General features: G+C 45.6%; 1 protein-coding gene across 1 annotated transcript in view; it reads right to left on the reverse strand.

The window, feature by feature from the left end:
* LOC139549429 (calsyntenin-2-like) overlaps positions 1–17,666 on the reverse strand; it is a 668,250-nt gene that overhangs the window by 405,727 nt on the left and 244,857 nt on the right. The window contains exon 2 of the mRNA XM_071359924.1: positions 13,843–13,965. Coding sequence (XP_071216025.1) covers positions 13,843–13,965 — 123 coding nt within the window. The remainder of the gene's footprint in view (positions 1–13,842; positions 13,966–17,666) is intronic.

The following is a 17,666-nucleotide window of genomic DNA, read 5'->3' on the forward strand; positions in this document are numbered from 1 at the left end:
TGGATAAATGACTGAGGAGAGAACAGGGGAAAAGAAAGGTGGTTAAGGAGGACTCAAAAAGCACAGCAAGGAAAGCAACATCCTTCTCTGTACAACCCCTCCACCCACCTCTAGCTTTCCCAGAGGCAATCAGAACTAATGTGAACAGACCTTCCTCTTTCGCTGCTTTAGCTAGTCCCCGCAGAGCTGGAGTTAAGAAGACACAAGTCAATACACAGTCAGAGACTAAGGACAAATTATTACACAGCCAGGGCTGAAAAATAGTGGATTCAATGTTGGAATGTTTATTGAAATGTTCCAACAAGCCCTGAGAAACAAACAACTAAGAATGGAACAGAATTTTGCTACAAAAGAACATATCAGGTTACACTCCATCATGCTGCAAAACAATAAATAATCTGCATATTATGCATGTGTTTACTACTATGCTAATGCTAGCTATTCACCATCCACTGTTGGTGAGAAGACGCTACCCGCTAGGCGCTAACCGCTAGGCACTACCCGCTAGGCTAATGAGAGGCTGTTTAATGCTATCTATCCACCATCCACCTCCAGCCTGCTGTACAGTGAGGAGGAGCCGCTAACTGCTTGGCGCTATCCGCTGGGTACTACCCACTAGATTTGATGTTGTGATGGCGCTGGAGGGGAATGCTGCTGTCTTCGGCTCCTAACCAACCATGCTATTTTGTTTGTTTTTTCGCATTGTTCGTAACTTGTTTTGTACATAATGTTGTTGCTACCGTCTCTTATGATTGAAAATAGCTTCTGGGCATCAGAACTGTGATTGCTCACCTCAAACTGGGCGAAGAGTTCTTCTTCAATGAGTCGGACGGCAGGGATATAATACAGCCAGGCCCAGATCCCCGTTTTTCGCTGGAGAAGAACACGGAGATTTCGCAGAAAGAGATCAGGGTGCCTTATGAGGATCAGGTGATGAGTGGCTAATCTGCCTTTACCTTCCATCCTGCTAGCTAACGTTCAATCGATGGAAAATAAATGGGATGAACTGAAAACACGTTTATACTACCAATGGGACATTATTAAAAACTGTAATATCTTATGTTTCACCAAGGCGTGGCTGAACGACGACATTAAGAACATACAGCTGGCGTGTTATACACTCTATCGGCAGGACAGAACAGCAGCCTCTGGTAAGACACGGGGCCTATATGTTCACGTAAACAACAGCTGGTGCACGATATCTAAGGAAGTCTCGAGGTTTTGCTTGCCTGAGGTATAGTATCTCATGATAAGCTGTAGACCCCACTATCTACCTAGAGTGTTTTCATCTGTATTTTTCGTAGCTGTCTACATACCACCACAGACCGATGCTGGCACTAAAACCACACTCAATGAAGCGGCGCTCGTAGTGGCCGGTAAATTTGCAGGTAAATTTAAATCAGTTTTACCAAATTTCTATCAGCATGTTAAATGTGCAACCAGAGGGCAAAAAATTCTAGACCACCTTAACTCCACACACAGAGACACGTACAAAGCTCTCCCTCACCCTCCATTTGGCAAAGCTGACCATAATTCTATCCTCTTGATTCCTGCTTACAAGCAAATATTAAAGCAAGAAGCACCAGTGACTCGGTCTATAAAAAGTGGTCAGATGAAGCAGATGCTAAACTACAGGACTGGAATATGTTCCGTTATTTTTCAGATGACATTGAGGAATACACCACATCAGTCACTGGCTTTATCAATAAGTGCATTGAGGACGTCGTCCCCGCAGTGACTGTACGTACATACCTCAACCAGAAGCCATGGATAACAGGCAACATTCACACTGAACAGAAGGGTAGAGCTGCCACTTTCAAGGAGAGGGACTCTAACCAGGATGCCCTCCGATGAACCATCAAACAGGCAAAGCATCAAAGCAGGACTAAGATCAAGTTATACTAAACCGTCTCTGACGCTCGTCGGATGTGGCAGGGCCTGCAAACTATTCAGACTACAAAGGGAAGCACAGCCGAGAGCTGCCCAGTGGCACGAGCCTACCAGACGAGCTAAATATGCTATGCTCGCTTCGAGGCAAAAAACACTGAAACATGCAGAGAGCATCAGCTGTTCTGGACGGCTTTGTGACCACGCTCTCCGCAGCCGATGTGAGTAAGACCTTTATTAAACAGGTCAACATTTACAAGGCCTCAGCGCCAGACGGATTACCAGGACAATTACTGCGAGCATGCGCTGACCAACTGGCAAGTGTCTTCACTGACAGTTTCAACCTCTCCTTGTCTAAGTCTCTAAAACCAACATGTTTCAAGCAGACCACCATAGTCCCTGTGCCCAAGAACTCTAAGGTAACCTGTCTAAATGACTACTGGCCCGTAGCACTCACATCTGTAGCCAGGAAATGCTTTGAAAGGCTGGTCATTGCTCACATCAACACCATTATCCCAGAAACCCTAGACCCACTACAATTTGCATACCACACCAACAGATCCACAGATGATGCACTCTCTATTGCACTCCACACTGCCCTTTCTCACCTGGATGAAAGGAACACCTATGTGAGAATGCTTTTCATTGACTACAGCTCAGCATTCAAGACCGTTGTGCCCTCAAAGCTCATCACTAAGCTAAGGACCCTGGGCCTAAACACTTCCCTCTGCAACTGGATCCTGGATTTGGACACATCCGCCACGCTGATCCTCACCACGGGGTCCCCTCAGGGGTGTTTGCTCAGTCCCCTCCTGTAGTCTCTGTTCACTCATGACTACACGGCCAGGCATGACTCCAACACCATCATTAAGTTTGCTGATGACACAACAGCCCGATCACTGACAACGATTAGACAGCCTATAGGGAGGAGGTCAGAGACCTGACCGTGTGGTGCCAGGACAACAACCTATCCCTCATTGTGATCAAGACAAAAGAGATGATTGTGGATGACCAGAAAAGGAGGACCGAGCACGCCCCCATTCTCATCGACGGGGCTGTAGTGGAGCAGGGTGCGAGCTTCAAGTTCCTTTGTGTCCACATCACCAACAAACTAACATGGTCCAAGCACACCAAGACAGTCGTGAAGAGGCCACGACAAAACCTATTCCCCCTCAGGAGACTGAAAAGATCTGGCATGGGTCCTCCTGGTTTTACAGCTGCACCATTGAGAGCGTCCTGACGGGTTGCATCAATGCCTGGTATGGCAACTGCTCGGCCTCCGACCGCATGGCACTACAGAGGGTAGTGCATACAGCCCAGTACATCACCACCATCCAGGACCTCTATACCAGGCGGTGTCAGAGGAAGTCTATGTCCAAGAGGCTCCTAAATAGCTTCTACCCCCAAGTCATAAGACTCCTGAACAGCTAATCAAATGGTTACCCAGCCTATTTGCATTGTCCACCCCCCCCCCCCCCGCACCATGGAACGCTGCTGCTGCTCTCTGTTACTATCTATGCATAGTCACTTTACCTACATGTACATATTACCTCAACTATCTCGGCATCGGTGCCCCGGCACATTGACTCTGTACCGGTAACCCCTGTATATAGCCCCGCTATTGTTATTTACTGCTGCTCTTTAATCATTTGTTATTCTTATCTCTTACTTTTTTAGATATTTTTCTTAAAACTGCATTGTTGGTTAAGGGCTTGTAAGTAAGCATTTCACTGTAAGGTCTACACCTATTAGGTGCATGTGACAAATCATTTATTTATTTATTTTGATTTAACTAATCACTGCCCGCTAGGCTAATGAGAGGCTGTTTTCATTAGCAGTGTGTGAAGGAGCACTATGCTAGCTCTCTGTCCCCTATTCAGACAGACAGCATGACGGGGGCTAATTCATCACAACACATTAGCCCCACTGTGTGTTTGCTCATATCTGTTTACCCTGCTTCATTATGAGGATCCTCAGACGCTCATCACATTACCAGACAGCCCCCCCAGATAGAAGACTCCTGCTGTTAGCTATCAGTGAATAGGGACTGAGCGTCTGTCTGAAATAGGATATAGCTTATCAAATAAATTAAAATAAAGTCAATGTATTGTTAGATTCTGTGATAATCTTGGAACATTGTTATACTCAGAAGTATAGTATCTAAGGAGTGAAAGAGATTGGCTTTTACATCAGAAGTTAATGGTTATCTGTAGGAGCCAGATGGCAAGTAAAACTAAATGCATGCTATTCAACCGATCGCTGCCTGCACCTGCCCGCCTGTCCAACATCACTACTCTGGACGGCTCTGACTTAGAATAATTGGACAACTACAAATACCTAGGTGTCTGGTTAGACTGTAAACTCTCCTTCCAGACTCACATCAAACATCTCCAATCCAAAGTTAAATCTAGAATTGGCTTCCTATTCCGCAACAAAGCATCATTCACTCATGCTGCCAAACATACCCTCATAAAACTGACCATCCTACCAATCCTCGACTTCGGCGATGTCATTTACAAAATAGCCTCCAATACCCTACTCAATAAATTGGATGCAGTCTATCACAGTGCCATCCATTTTGTCACCAAAGCGCCATATACTACCCACCACTGCGACCTGTACGCTCTCATTGGCTGGACCTCGATTCATACTCGTCGCCAAACCCACTGGCTCCAGGTCATCTACAAGACCCTGCTAGGTAAAGTACCCCCTTATCTCAGCTCGCTGGTCACCATAGCAGCACCCACCCGTAGCACGTGCTCCAGCAGGTATATCTCTCTGGTCACCCCCAAAACCAATTCTTCCTTTGGCCGCCTCTCCAGTTCTCTGCTGCCAATGACTAGAACGAACTACAAAAATCTCTGAAACTGAAAACACTTATCTCCCTCAATAGCTTTAAGCACCAGCTGTCAGAGCAGCTCACAGATTACTGCACCTGTACATAGCCCATCTATAATTTAGCCCAAACAACTACCTCTTTCCCTACTGTATTTATTTATTTATTTTGCTCCTTTGCACCCCATTATTTCTATCTCTACTTTGCGCATTCTTCCACTGCAAATCAACCATTCCAGTGTTTTACTTGCTATATTGTATTTACCTCGCCATCATGGGCTTTTTTTTGCCTTCACCTCCCTTATCTCACCTCACTTGCTCACTTATTTTTCTACTGTTTTATTGACTGTATGTTTGTTTTACTCCATGTGTAACTCTGTGTTGTTGTATGTGTCGAACTGCTTTGCTTTATCTTGGCCAGGTCGCAATTGTAAATCAGAACTTGTTCTCAACTTGCCTACCTGGTTAAATAAAGGTGAAAAAGAAAAATTTAAAATGGCTTTGGAATGTGGACGGGAGGATGTCACAGGATTGCTATAAGGGATAATGGTGGATATCTTTGGATTAGGCATCAATGGGCTTGAGGTCAGTCCAGATCCCCTTAAGGGAGAAACAATGGTTTATTCCCCTATCACTTCGTCTTCCTGTCGGACCATAAAATAAGTAAGGGTTGGAGAGAAGGAGGAGTGCCTAAATTGGAGAATATATACTTGTGGTGGTGGAAACATGTGTTCTCTGAATGCAGCTGTATTGACCCTCTGGGAAGAATTAAACTTGGTTAAGCTTTCCTAGTGTCTATTGAATCACTGACTCTGAGAATTAGAACCTAACAGTATGTGAGATGTTGTTTAGTGAGCCCAGATATTTTTTTGAAGCTAGTGACATGGAAATATTTGCCTGAGGGTGTTTGTCAAGTTATGATCATTGCTTTTGATTGAACATGGCACCACGATGACTGTATCTGTGTAATGGAACGAAATTGTCACGCCCTGACCATAGAGAGCTTTTTATTCTCTATGTTGGTTAGGTCGGGGTGGACCTCCTGAGACGGTCCACGGTCCGGAACCTCCTGAGACGGTCCACGATCCAGAACCTCCTGAGACGGTCGGCAGTCCAGAGCCTCCAGCGACGGTCGGCGGTCCAGATCCTAGAGCGACGGTCGGCGGTTTAGATCCTCCAGCGACAGTCTGCGGTCCAGAGCCTCCAGCAACGGTCTGCGGTCCAGAGCCTCCAACGATAGTCTGCAGTTCAGAGCCTCCAGCGACAGTCTGCAGTCCAGAGCCTCCAGCGACGGTCGGCAGTTTAGATCCTCCAGCAACGGTCGGCGGTTTAGATCCTCCAGCGACAGTCTGCGGTCCAGAGCCTCCAGCAACGGTCTGCGGTCCAGAGCCTCCAGCGATAGTCTGCAGTCCAGAGCCTCCAACGATGGTCTGCTGTCCAGAGCCTCCAGCAACAGTCTGCAGTCCAGAGCCTCCAGCGGGGGTTCTCAGTCCAGAGCCTTCTGCAAGGGTTCTACGGTCCGGAGTCCCCGGCGACGATCTACGGTCCGGAGTCCCCGGCAACGATCTACGGTTCGGAGTCCCCAGCGACAACCCACGGTCCGGTTCCTCCGGTGACGATCCACGGTCCGGAGCCTCCGGCAACGATCCACGGTCCGTTTCCTCCGGCAACGATCCACGGTCCGTTTCCTCCGGCGACGATCCACGGTCCGGTTCCTCCGGCGACGACCCACGGTCCGGTTCCTCCGGCAACGATCCACGGTCCGGAGCCCCCGGCGACGAACCACGGTCCGGAGCCAATCCCCGCACCAGAGCCGCCATTGAGGATAATGTGTTTGCGAGCGGAGTGGGTGCTTCGCCCCGCACCGGAGCCGCCCCTGGCGGTAGATGACCACCCGGACCCTCCCCTATTGAGTCAGGTTTTGCGGTCGGAGTCCGCACGTTTGGGGGGGGTACTGTCACGCCCTGACCATTGAGAGCTTTTTATTCTCTATGTTGGTTAGGTCGGGGTGTGACTAGGGTGGGTCATCTCGGTGATTATGTGTCTATGTTGGCCAGGTATGGGTCCCAATCAGAGGCAGCTGTTTGTCGTTGACTCTGATTGGGGATCATATTTAGGCAGCCATTTCCCCTTTGTGCTTTGTGGGATCTTGACTATGGATAGTTGCATGTTAGCACTATTGTTAGCTTCACGTTTCGTTTGAGTTTTATTGTTTTGTTTTGCCGTGAGTTTCACTTAGTAATAAAAAGATGTGGAACCCAGATCACGCTGCACTTTGGTCCACTTATTATAACGATCGTGACAGAAATAGGACTGTGCCTATTGTAGAACAGTGCTATTCAAATCTTACCCTACCAGGTCTGGACTACTTCTGGTTTTCCGTTATACCTGATAATTAATTGCACCTACCCGGTGGCCCAGGTCCCAGACTGATGAAAAAGCAGTGGAAGTAGCTTTGAGGCGGCAGTCCTGCCCCTGAACAAGGCAGTTAACCCACTGTTCCTAGGCCGTCATTGTAAATAAGAATTTGTTCTTAACTGACTTTTCTAGTAAAATAAAGGCCAAAAAGAAATGAAAATAATAAATAAATTGAGATCCAGATTTGAATTTGTGGACCATAGAACATACTAACACATCACACACAGTGCCTCTGGAAAATATTCAGACCCCTTGACTTTATACACCTTTTTCTATGTTACAGCCTTATTCGAAAATGTATTAAATAAATACAAATCCTCATCAATCTGCACACAATACCCCATAATGACAAAGTGAAAACAGGTTTTTAGAAATGTTAGCAAATTTGTAAAATTTGAAAAACATAAATACCTTCTTTACATAAGTTTTCAGCCCCTTTACTATGTGACTCGAAATTGAGCTCAGGTGCATCCTGTTTCCATTGACCATCCTTAAGATGTTCCTACAACTTGATTGGAGTCCACCTGTGGTAATTTCAATTGATTGGACATGATTTGGAAAGGCACACACCCGTCTAAATAAGATCCCACAGTTGACAGTGCATGTCAGCGCAACAAAACAAGCCATGAGGTCGAAGGAATTGACTGTAGAGCTCCGAGACAGGATTGTGTCGAGGCACAGATCTGGTGAAGCATACCAAAACATTTCTGCAGCCTTGAAGGTCCCCAAGAACACAGTGGCTCCCAGACCTTGAGAAACAAGATTTTCTGGTCTGATGAAACCAAGATTGAACTCTTTGGCCTGAATGCCAAGTGTCATATCTGGAAGAAACCTGGCACCATCCCTACGGTGAAGCATGGTGGTGGAAGCATCATAATGTTGCTTTTCAGCTGCAGGGATTGGGAGACTAGTCAGGATCAAGGCAAATCTGAACACATTACAGAGAGATCCTTGATGAAAACCTGCTCCAGAGCTCTCATGACCTCAGACTGTGGTGAAGGTTCACCTTCCAACAAGACAACAACCATAAGCACACAGCCAAGTCAACGCAGGAGTGGCCCGATCGAACATCTCTGGGGAGACCTGAAAATAGCTGTGCAGTAATAACCCCCATCCAACCTAACAGAGCTTGAGAGGATCTGCAGAGAAGAATGGGACAAACTCCCAAAATACATGTGTGCAAAGTTTGTAGCGTCATACCCAAGAATACTTGATGCTGTAATCACTGCCAAAGGTGCTTCAACAAAGTACTGAGTAAAAGGTCTGTATACTTATGTAAATGTAATATTTCAGTTAAAAAATATATATAAATTAGCAAAAAAATGTAATAACCTGTTGTTACTTAGTCATTATGTGGTATTGTGTGTAGATGAGGGTAAAAAAACTAACAATTTAATTAATCAATTTTAGAATAAGGCTGTAACTTAAAATGTGGAATAAGTGGGGTCTAAATCAAGGGGTCTAAATACTTTCCGAAGGCACTGTGTATAAGTGAACATCTGCACCTGCAGTCACGTTCCCTATAGGTATACTGAAATGATCCCTAAAAGAAAGTCATTCCACAGAAAAATCTGACTCATCATACTGTAGGAAAAAGCTAACTAATTATATAGACATAAGGTGGAACTAAAAATAACAAGATAACTAATGTAAAATGTTCTGTGTCCGTAAAATGTATATAGGTTCAGGACTTTTGTGAAACAGCACAGTTGAAAAATATATGGCAAATAGAAATCAAAACTGGATGGTCTCCAGAGATAGATGGGAGGGGTTGAGGGAAGGAAAAGGGTGGGACTAAAAACAACAAAATATAACTATTTAAGCAATAAGGCCCGAGGAGGAGTGGTATATGGACAATATACCATGGCTAAGGGCTGTTCTTAGCACGACGCAACGCAGAAAGCCTGGACAAAGTCCTTAGCCGTGGTATATTGGGCATATACCACAAACCCCTGAGGTGCCTTATTGCTATTATAAACTGGTTACCAAAGTAGTTAGAACAGTACAAATACATGTTTTGTCATCCCCGTGGTATACAGTCTGATATGCCACTGCTGTCAGGGCAGTGCAGGGCTCAAACCACCAAGTTTATAATGTAAAACGTATATAGTATGTATAAGCTGGAAGTAGAAGCCTAAGTGTTGTTTACTCCAACTAGGGGAGGGGTGGTAGGTTTAGAAAGAATAAGCACAGAGGAAGCAGTGAAATGTAACCAGTACTGATTAATAGACACATCAGCACTAGACATGATGAAACAGATCACTCAAGTGATGGGAAATGCAATTGTTTTTATGCATAGGGTGTGTATGGTGCACAGGAGTGTTGCAAACCTTTCAGCATTGCCCTTATATTGATTCAGCGTATCAAATTATTACTGGTGGGAAGGTGTGGTGGGCGGTTTGTTGTTTGTGAAGACCTGAGGCTAGTAGAACACCAGATGATAGGAAGATTGACTGATTTCACAATTGAACATTCCGAGAGAATGCGTATGCGTTTTGTGTGTGTCTTGGTGTGTGTGTATGTGCTTGTGTCTCCGTGCTGCATCCCTACCCAGTCAGCCACATTAGCATGTAAGAAGAGACTATAGCCTGTGGCTGTAATGCTGCTCTCCATAAAGACTAGCCATTAACCCCGGCTCACCCAGTACTTAATGACCTACTCTCTGTTGTAAAGTAGCAGCCACACAAAAAGCCTCCATGGAATAGCAGTATAATGGACACTCCAGTTGCTGGGAGCTGATTGACATATTATCCACTGCAGCTTAAAAGTCAATGTAGCCACTTAAAAAGCCCATGTGAAGTTTAGCATTTGGAATTGTTGGATATGATATCCAAGCATGTCACACCTACTCCTGCTCCCTCCCTCCGGTGCTCGAAGTTGCCAGTCTACTAACCACCGGTCCTGGTAACCCACATTGTTCCCCCCCCTGGCAACACACATTGCGCACACAGAAAACCTGGCAACCCTCATTGTGCACACCTGCTCCCCATCGTTAAGCACACCTAGACTTCATCGTCACCTTTCCCTTCATATAGCCCTCAGTAAGCCTCAGTCATCATGCAGTATTGGTTTTGGTTATGCATTATTGTCATGTTTATTATTATTAAACTTACCTTCTGCACCTGCTTCCTGACTCCCTGTGTATACGTTACAAAGCATTTCCATTTTGCATATGCCTAACAATATTTGAGAATTTAATAATTTTAAGATTTAGACAAACAAAAATGTATCTTGATGGTTGTACAGTCATCTCAAATAAAATTGTGAAGGACCTCTGTGTTACTCTGGACCCTGATCTCTCTTTTGACGAACATATCAAGAATATTTCAGACAGCTTTTTTCCATCTTCGTAACATTGCAAAAATCAGAAACTTTCTGTCCAAAAATGATGCAGAAAAATGTATCCATGCTTTTGTCACTTCAAGCTTAGACTACTGCAATGCCCTACTTTCCGGCTAGCCGGATAAAGCAATAAATAAACTTCAGTTAGTGCTAAACACGGCTGCTAGAATCTTGACTAGAACCCAAAAATTTGATCATATTACTCCAGTGCTAGCCTCCCTACACGGGCTTCCTGTTAAGGCTAGGGCTGATTTCAAGGTTTTACTGCTAACCTAAAAAGCATTACATGGGCTTGCTAATACCTATCTTTCCGATTTGGTCCTGCCTTACATACCTACACGTACGCTACGGTTACAAGACGCAGGCCTCCTTACTGTCCCTAGAATTTCTAAGCAAACAGCCGGAGGCAGGGCTTTCTCCTATAGAGCTCTATTTTTAATGGAATGGTCTGCCTATCCATGTGAGAGACACAGACTTGGTCTCGACCTTTAAGTCGTTATTGAAGACTCATATCTTCAGTAGGTCCTATGATTGAATGTAGTCTGGCCCAGGGGTGTGAAGGTGAACGGAAAGGCACTGGAGCGAAAAACCGCCCTCGCTGTCTCTGCCTGGCCGGTTCCCCTCTCTCCCCCGGGATTCTCTGCCTCTAACCCTATGACGGGGGCTGAGTCACTGACTTACTGGTGCTCTTCCATGCCATCCCTAGGAGGGGTGCGTCACTTGAGTGGGTTGAGTCACTGACGTGATCTTCCTGTCCAAGTTGGCGTCCCCCTCGGGTTCGTGCCTTGGGAAAGGTCTTTGTGGGCTATACTCAGCCTTGTCTCAGGGTAGAAGGTTGGTGGTTGAAGATATCCCTCTAGTGGTGTGGGGGCTGTGCTTTGGCAAAGTGGGTGGGGAAATATCCTGCCTGTTTGGCCCTGTCCGGGGGTATTGTCGGACAGGGCCACAGTGTCTCCCGACCCCTCCTGTCTCAGCCTCCAGTATTTATGCTGCAATAGTTTATGTGTCGGGGGGCTAGGGGTCAGTCTGTTATAGCTAGAGTATTTCTTGTCTTATCCGGTGTCCTGTCTGAATTTAAGTATGCTCCCTCTAATTCTTTCTCTTTCTCTCTCTCTCTTTCTCTCTCTCTTCTCTCGGAGGACTTGAGCCCTAGGACCATGCCTCGGGACTACCTGGCCTGATGACTCCTTGCTGTCCCCAGTCCACCTGGTCATGCTGCTGCTCCAGTTTCAACTGTTCTGCCTGCGGCTATGGAACCCTGACCTGTTCACTGGACGTGCTACCTTGTCCCGGACCTGCTGTTTTGGACTCTCTCTCTACCGCACCTGCTGTCTCTAACTCTGAATGATCGGCTATGAAAAGCCAAATTACATTTACTCCTGAGGAGCTGACCTGTTGCACCCTCTACAACCACTGTGATTATTATTATCTGAGCCTGCTGGTCATCTATGAATGTTTGAACATCTTGGCCATGTTCTGTTATAATCTCCACCTGGCACAGCCAGAAGAGGACTGGCCACCCCTCATAGCCTGGTTCCTCTCTAGGTTTCTTACTAGATTCCTGCCTTTCTAGAGAGTTTTTCCTAGCCACTGTGCTTCTACATCTGCATTGCTTGCTGTTTGGGGTTTTAGGCTGTGTTTCTGTACAGATCTTTGTGACATCGGCCGATGTAAAATGGGCTTTATAAATATATTTGATTGAATTTGATTGATGAATGGTAAAAGGAATACTGCTATTCACAGTGCCTGTTTTCTTGTCCTAGTTGTCATCAGATGTCTGTGTTTGTCAGGTGTAGACACATTTAAACAGTAAATACTGGAAGACGTCTCACTGACAAATTGTCCCTTGTCTCAAGTCTAGCTCCTCTCAGTCAATAAGTTACAGTTCTGTTGAGGTGAGAACTACAAAAGGGTTTCAGACTGATGTCACTCTCAGTGAGGGCGTAGATGGAGTTGTGGCAGAATGATCTGTTATGGGCCAGTGAGTCATGGCAGAATGATCTGTTATGGGCCAGTGAGTCATGGCAGAATGATCTATTATGGGTCAGTGAGTCATGGCAGGATGATCTGTTATGGGCCAGTGAGTTGTGGCAGAATGATCTGTAATGGGCCAGTGAGTTGTGGCAGAATGATCGGTTATGGGGCTGTGTGTGTGTGTGTTGTCTGACATTGTGTCAGTCAGAGAGAGGGAGAGAGGTATTAAGTCAAAGCATTGTAATTAATGAGGTGTGAATGGTACCTAGGTAAAGCCCCCTCACAAAAAAATCCTTTCAGTTAATTACTGACTGACTGTCAACCCCCCGACTGTGTCTCTAGGAGATACTGCTGACCACAGTTCAGAGAGAGAGGGAGAGAGACCGAGAGAGAGAGAGAGAGAGAGAGGGAGAGGGGGAGAAAAAAGACAGAGCGAGAAACAGATATATAAAGTGTGTCAACCACCGATCAGCCAACTCCTTCCCTGCTGTCTCATCTTTCTTTCTTTCTCTCTCTCTCTCTGTATCTCTCTCTCTCTCTCTCTCTCTGTATCTCTCTCTCTCTCTCTCTCTCTCTGTATCTCTGTATCTCTCTCTCTCTCTCTGTATCTCTCTGTATCTCTCTCTCCATGTAGGGAGGTCATTAAACGGAAACTCATCAAACCACTACACCTTTTCTAGATGCTGGAAGGAAAAATCTGACAAACATATTCAGACAAACTACATCAGAGCTGCTCCAACCCAGTCTGAGGGGCTCAGAGAGTGGGTACCAGCCCTTGCGCCAACCCCACACTGAGGACTTGGCCACATCAAGAGGCCTGGCAGCAGGCACTGGTGTCAGGCTGGCCAGTTAGCCTGTAGCTAGTGCCAACCCACTGGCACTGGCAACCTCCAGGAATTGGCAACGCAATGGGGGAGTTGGGATGGTCACCAAGGAGGATGAGTGTAAACAGTCAGTCTTTTTCTGTGCGATAACCTTATTCAACATGAGGGTTATTTGGGGTACAATCCCGTCACATTGATTCAATGTAATTGCATTTGCACTACTAAGAGTAGTATTAGTATTGGTTTTCTATATGGTTAAAGGACATAAGGGCGTGAATAGCTTTTATAGGAACATGCTTGGTAGTACTAGTTTAAAGCTAGTGGTTTTAAATTAGAAAGCAGACATTTTCTTTTATTTTCTTGGAAATCAGAAGTGAGAATATCACATTACGGCTTAATGCATTTTATGCTAATGTTTTACAAGAGCTCCCAAGAACGAAGGTCAACCACAAAAATGAAGAACGAGTATATCATCCTCTGATTGAATGATGTTAACCCATTCATCACAACTTGGTACTTCCTTCTCCATTCTATCATCAGCCAGTGGTGGGGCGTACCATACCTGCGTAGGGGACGGGGGCGTCTTTATCAAGGGCCACCAGCGGAGGGTCCAGTTGAACGATGTCCATGTTCTCTGTGATTACCCCATGGTATGAAGTCTCAATCCACGGTTTGTGTTTGTTCACTACGAGAGAGAAAGAAGCGATAGAGAAAGAGAGAAAGAAAATGTCAGTCAGTCATTCACAGAAGTTTTTACATTTTCAGTCTGCATGTAATTACTGGGCGAACTGAGAATGGCTTTGTGCAAAATTAATACAACAGATGTTCTTTCCTCCCCACTCTGCAACTCCCACTTGGAAAAAAGCCACACACACAAACAAACACACACACACATACACACACACACTGCTTTTCCTGGCAGAGGATCTCCATTCTTCCTTTTTTTCTGAGAAACATTCTCATTTCACTAATCTCCCCTACTTCTTTTCTCCCCCTCTCTTTCCTCTCTCAAACGTTCCCTGCACGTCTCAAAGCGCTCTGCCAGGCTTGATCAATGATCACTATTGAGCTGCCAATAGAGCACTACTTCCTGGGCCCAGCCAAAACAAAGTTCATGAGCACTGGGACGATTAGCATGGCTTAATTGAGTAAAGCCCCTGAGGGCCGTGAAGCAGGAGTTAGCTAGCTAGCTCACCGTTTTATATACCATCTCTCAATCAAAGGTAAGGGTTTTAAAAACGGCAACAACAGCCCATTCCTCCTCAACTCCTTCACTTAATCACAGCTTCCGCTGACTCAGGAGGGAACAACAATGCCCAAATCACATCCTGTGAATTCCTATACGAGGAAATTGTAGGTTGTTAGCAACACAAAACTAGGGCGTTTTATGTGATACACATCCAAGAGAAATGGCCTAAATACATCATTTGTATCACTTTCCCATGCGTACATGGTCATGCATACTCATTATCCGACATTCAGTGAAAGAGGAGGAAAAATGTTGTACACCAAACAATTTGTAAAGCTGTCTCTAGTGCTACATTACAGCACCTCTCTTCATGGGTGTAGGAATCACTTTGTCTAAGATTTAAGGCAGTGTAAGTATATAAACACAAGCAAACATAGGTGTGCTACTAAGCACCAGAATCTATGCATCCTATTACATGAATCATAAAATAGAATCAAAACATCAGAAAGGAAGGTACAGATTTTGATTGTGTGGTCTCAGACTAAAAATATTTTCAGACTACATGTCTTTTTGACAATTTGAGATTCAAATTAGGCAGTAGGCCTTCTAGGACACTGAAGTACGCCAACACCACCTCTACTCCAACACCACCACCCCCAAAACACCACCACTCCAACACCACAATCACGCCAACACCACCACCAACACCACCATCATGTCAACACCAACACTTCAACACAACCACCACGCAAACACCACCACCAGTCCACCACCACCACTCCTCCACCACCACCACGCCAACACCACCACCACTGCACCACCACACCCACACCACCACCACCCCAACACCACGCCAATACCAACACCATTCCAACAACCCCCTCACCAACACCACCACCAACACCACCATCACGTCAACACCACCACTTCAACACAATCACCACGCCAACACCACCACCACTCCACCACCACGCCCACACCACCACCAGTCCACCACCACCACACCAACACCACGCCAATACCAACACCATGCCAACAACACCCTCACCAACACCACCATCACGTCAACACCACATCAATAACAGCTGGTGCGTGATCTCTAATATTAAGGAAGTCTCGAGGTATTGCTTGCCTGAGGTAGACTACCTTATGATAAGCTGTAGACCACACTGTCTACCAAGACAGATTTCATCTCTAGCTGTCTATTTACCACCACAAACCGATGATGGCACTAAGACCGCACTCAACGTGCTGTATAAGGCCCTAAGCAAACAAGAACATGATCATCCAGAAGCGGCACTCCTAGTGGCAGGGACTTTAACGCATGCAAACTTACATCCGTTATACCTCATTTCTACCAAAAAGTCACAAGTGCAACCAAAGGAAAAAAAACTCTAGACCACCTAACCTCCACACACAGAAACGCATACAAAGCTCTCCTTCGCCCTCCATTTGGAAAATCTGAGCATAATTCTATCCTCCTGATTCCTGTTTACAAGCAAAAACTAAACAGGTAGTACCAGTGACTCGCTCAATATGGAAGTGGTCAGATGACACAGATGCTACGCTACAGGACTGTTTTGCTAGCAGTTTTTTATTTCACCTTTATTTAAGCAGGTAGGCCAGTTGAGAACAAGTTCTCATTTACAACTGCGACCTGGCCAAGATAAAGCAAAGCAGTGCGACAAAAAACAACAACACAGAGTTACACATGGGATAAACAAAAGTCAAAATAGTCAATAACACAATAGAAAAATATATATAGAGTGTGTGCAAATGGAGTAAGGAGGTCAGGCAATAAATAGGCCAATAGTAGCGAAGTAATTACAATTTAGCAAATTAACACTGGAGTGATAGATGTGCAGATGATGATTTGCAAGTATAAATACATATGTGCAAAAGAGCAAAAAAAGTAAATAAAAACAACATTGGGATGAGGTAGGTAGTTGGATGGGCTATTTACAGATGGACTATGTACAGCTGCAGCAATCGGTAAGCTGCTCAGATAGCTGATGCTTAAGTTAGTGAGGGAATCTAAGTCTCCAACTTCAGCTATTTTTGCAATTTGTTCTAGTCATTGGCAGCAGAGAACTGGAAGGAAAGGCTGCCAAAGGAAGTGTTGGCTTTGGGGATGACCAGTGACATATACCTGCAGGAGCGCGTGCTACGGGTGGGCGTTGTTATGGTGACCAGTGAGCTGAGATAAGGCGGAGCTTTACCTAGCAGAGACTTGTAGATGACCTGGAGCCAGTGGATTTGGCGAGGAGTATGAAGCGAGGGCCAGCCAACGAGATCATACAGGTCGCAGTGGTGGGTAGTATATGGGGCTTTGGTGACAAAACGGATGGCACTGTGATAGACTGCATCCAATTTGTTGGAGTCTATTTTGTAAATGACATCGCCGAAGTCGAGGATCGGTAGGGTAGTCAGTTTTACGAGGGTATGTTTGGCAGCATGAGTGAAGGAGGCTTAGTTGCGAAATAGGAAGTTGATTCTAGATTTAACAGTTCTATCTTGACAGAAAATGTTGTAGTTGGTGATGGAAATCTCAGAAGTTTTGGTGGCCTTCCTAAGCCAGGATTCAGACACGGCAAGGACATCAGGGTTGGCGAAGTGTGCTAAAGCAGTGAGTAAAACAAACTTAGGTAGGAGGCTTCTGATGTTAACATGCATGAAACCAAGGCTTTTACGGTTACAGAAGTCAACAAATGAGAGCACCTGGGGACACACAGGGCCTGGGTTGATCTCTACATCACCCGAGGAACAGAGGAGGAGTAGGATGAGGGTATGGCTAAAGGCTATCAAAACTGGTCGTCTAGTGCGTTGGGGGTAGAGAATAAAAGGAGCAAATTTCTGGGCGTGGTAGAATAGATTCAGGGCATAGTGTACAGACAGGGGTATGGTGGGGTGCGGTTACAGTGGAGGTAAACCTAGGCATTGTGTGACGATAAGAGAGGTTGCATCTCTGGAGGCACTAGTTATCCTAGGTGAGGTCACCGCATGTGTGGGAGGCGGGACAAAATAGGTATCTGAGGCATGTTGAGTGGGGCTAGGGGCTCCGCAGTAAAATAAAACAATGATAACTACCCTAAACAACAGTATACAAGGCATATTGACATTAAAGAGAGAGACATGAAGCGAGGCATAAAGCAATCACAGGTGTTGATTGGGAGAGCTAGCTAAGACAACAATGGGTA

This window comes from Salvelinus alpinus, chromosome 22, assembly GCF_045679555.1.
Source record: "Salvelinus alpinus chromosome 22, SLU_Salpinus.1, whole genome shotgun sequence".
Lineage (NCBI taxonomy): Eukaryota > Metazoa > Chordata > Actinopteri > Salmoniformes > Salmonidae > Salvelinus > Salvelinus alpinus.